Here is a 3,368-nt window from a genome sequence, read left to right on the forward strand (position 1 = left end):
AAGGTTGCAACAATGAGTATAATCAAATCTATGTTGCGTAAATAAACAAGTTATAAAATCTACAATAATTATATATCCACATTTCAGATTTCACGTCTCACAAGTTAGAAAATTCGAGAGAAAAAAGTCGAGTATTTCAAAAGTTTAATAGGGTAGACAAAAGTGTATGGGTAGACAAAGTAACATTTTCTAAAATTTACTAATTTACTCGTTCCAATATATACGTAAGTTTGTACTTTTAATAATACTTTCAGTTACCACCCGTACAGCGCACGGATCCCAAAACTAGTTATAAATAAGTTAATTATCCCGTTACAACACACGGATATTCAAACTATTCTTTTATTAAACAAAAGTTGGATTTGACAAGGCCCACAAATTTTCAAGTATCCAACGATATACATACTAGGTCAGTTACACTTTTTCTTAGGACACATGTTAATAACCTTGCTCGCCCCAGAAATATACTAGCCGTCAATAACTACGACAGTTTTGGTAAACTAAAGAATTGTATCGTCATCATGAATATGACGCAAACAACAAGCCGTAGGTCTATTCCAGAGGATCTTATCATGGAGATCCTTTCATGGCTGCCTGGTAAGACTCTTCTACGTTTTAAGTCCGCTTCCAAGTCATTCCTTAACCTGATTATCCGTCCCGAGTTTGTCAAACTCTATCTACATCGATCACGTATCGGAAAATCTACTACCGTAGTTCTACTTCGTTCAGGTAATAACTTTGCCTTAGCTGATCTCGACCAACCTCAACGTCCCGCTGTTAAACTTGATTTAAATCCCGACGTTATTAATCTCCTTGCGCCGATTCGCTATCATCCGGCCGGTAAACAATTATATAAGTCCAAGATAATAGGTATATGCAATGGAGTGGTCTGTTTTAAGAAAGAGGAAGAGTTTGTTTTGTACAACCTGGACACCCGGGTCTACAAACAAGTACCAAAACCGAATGCGCTTCGCCGCGACTCTGCTTCATTATATTATGACGAGTTTCCTTTTAACCGCGAGTCTCGTTTATTATATGATGACGAGTTTGTGTATGATTGCATTAGTGACAATTTTAAGATTTTTAGATTTTTGTTCTTGAAGAAGGGTTCCGAAAGTTACGTGTACAATTTGAAAGATAATTCATGGTTGAAGATTGGTAATCCACCGGGTATGCGTCTTCATCGATCCGGTAATCATATTGCTAGCAATTATTTGTATTGGATCGCTTATAATAGAGACTCAAAAGCCAAATTACTTGTGCGTTTTGATATATCGAGTAACACGTATGAAGAGATATTGCTCCATCCAAGAATTTTGCACTCGTGGAACCCAAGATTGGGGGTTTTAAACGGACGTCTACATATTACAAAGAACGGAAAAAAACCTGAAGTATGGATGCTAAAGGAGGACAATTGTTGGACTTTTGTGTTTCGTTGTTCAACGGAATGGGAATATCCTCTGAACCGTTGTCTGTTTTACTCAATAGACGGACGCAAAATCTTCTTAGGGTTAAGGAAAAAGGTTCGAAAATTCATTTGTTGTGATCTCGATTCTCAAACCACCAGCGTGGTTGAAATTCTTGGTTTGCCGGAAGGTCCTACCTTTAAGGCATTGCCACTTAAATAGTACTCCCTCCGTACCAATTATTTATCTATCTTTGATTTGAATAAAAAAGATAAATAAATAAATAATTGAGACGAAACTTTACTTTATTTAATCTACTAGTTTGAATGCCCGTGCGTTGCAACGGGATAATTAACTTATTTATAATGCAAAAAAAAACGATATAAGGGTTTAATGTTTACATTCTATGTCTAATGATTTGCTTACATATTATTAAAATATTCTTTCAAAAAAATAAAAGCTTAATATATACGTGGGTTAACTCTTATTTATAATCACCCCACCTTATATTAATCTTTCGATGTGGGACAATTATACTATTTATAAGTAATATTCACCAAACTTAGATTATTTTTCTGGTGTGCGATAATTCTACTATTTATACGTAGTATATATTTATCAAACCTGCATTGTTTTCCAATGTGGGACAAATAACATACTCATAATTACACCATCTTTTTTGCATTTAGTTCGACATCCAACCAGGTCCCGAAAACCGAATACGGACAATTGCTACTCATTATATCTAATAGTTATATTTAAATTTAATAATATGATCAAGTACTCTTCATTAATAATGTTCCGACATTAACTTAGTTTGAATGCCCGTGAGTTGCAACGGGGTAATTAACTTATTTATAATGCAAAAAAAAAACGTTATAAGAGTGTAATATTTACATTCTATGTCTAATGATTTATTTACATATTATTAAAATATCTCTTTCAAAAAAAATAAAGGATTAACATTGTAATACTCCGTATTTATAAGTCTTGGGGACTCTATCGAGTAGGCCTTACTCTGTCGAGTAAGGGTAAGTTGCGTTTTAGAAAAGTTTCTAACCTGTTGGGTACTCGATCGAGTAGCTGTGGCACTCGATCGAGTAAGGGGGTACTCGATCGAGTACCTCGGGTACTCGATCGAGTAACCGGTTTTACGGGGAGTTTTCTCGGGTTTTGTTAATTATGCGATTAAGGTATATAAGCTTTGTCGTCATTATTCTAAATCACTTTTGCAAAACCTAAATTACTGTTTAAGAGAGAAAGCAAGCAAGTTCTTCATTCTAATCGCATTATTAGCAATACCCGGAGTTTGGAAGGTCGGTTCTTAGCGTTGATTATACCGCTGAGTTCCTTGCGTCGAGGGTAAGATCTATGTACCCTTTTTATTGTCCTTCCTTTGATTTGGTTAAACCCTAATTTAGAGATTTGGGGGTTTATGTGTAGTATGTGATTTGGTAGCCTTTATATGTTGTATGATAGGAGGAGGGTTCATAGAGGAAGCTTTTTGATTCAAAGAAGAGAGACCGTCGATTGTGTGCTACGGTAGGATTTCTACTCGCATATTAGTCCCATAATGGGATATTGGTTGATGTGTTGTGTTTGGTTGGTTGATATAGTAATTGTATTGTGATTGTGGTTGTGATCGTTGTCTATGGTTCGCGAGGCGTGGCCTCGGCTGAGTGGGGTCACTTGCGGGAGTGGCTTCACGCCCTAGTTTCGCCTTCTGTGGAACCCGCCACAGAAGGGATCGGATGTGCACATTAATGGACAGGGTTATCGTTCACTATGTGGAGCGGGGATTTGGTGAGTACGGCTGCGGTCCCCCATCGCGGTGGCTGGTCCGGTGGATGATCGAGTGATTGAGATGATTGGATTTGGCGTGATTGTGTGTGTGTGACAGTTAAGCTGTCTGTTTATCTTATTGTTAGTATATATTGAATTGTGTGATTAGTACTGACCCCG

At 36.9% G+C, this 3,368-nt stretch overlaps 1 protein-coding gene across 1 annotated transcript; it reads left to right on the top strand.

The window, feature by feature from the left end:
• The first annotated feature begins 527 nt into the window (after positions 1-527).
• On the top strand, positions 528-1,628 carry LOC141612906 (F-box protein CPR1-like). The gene has a single exon (XM_074431652.1). The coding sequence runs from the start codon at positions 528-530 to the stop codon at positions 1,626-1,628; it is 1,101 nt and encodes a 366-aa protein (XP_074287753.1).
• The last annotated feature ends 1,740 nt before the right edge of the window (positions 1,629-3,368 follow it).

The sequence above is a fragment of the Silene latifolia genome, chromosome 11 (genome assembly GCF_048544455.1).
Source record: "Silene latifolia isolate original U9 population chromosome 11, ASM4854445v1, whole genome shotgun sequence".
Lineage (NCBI taxonomy): Eukaryota > Viridiplantae > Streptophyta > Magnoliopsida > Caryophyllales > Caryophyllaceae > Silene > Silene latifolia.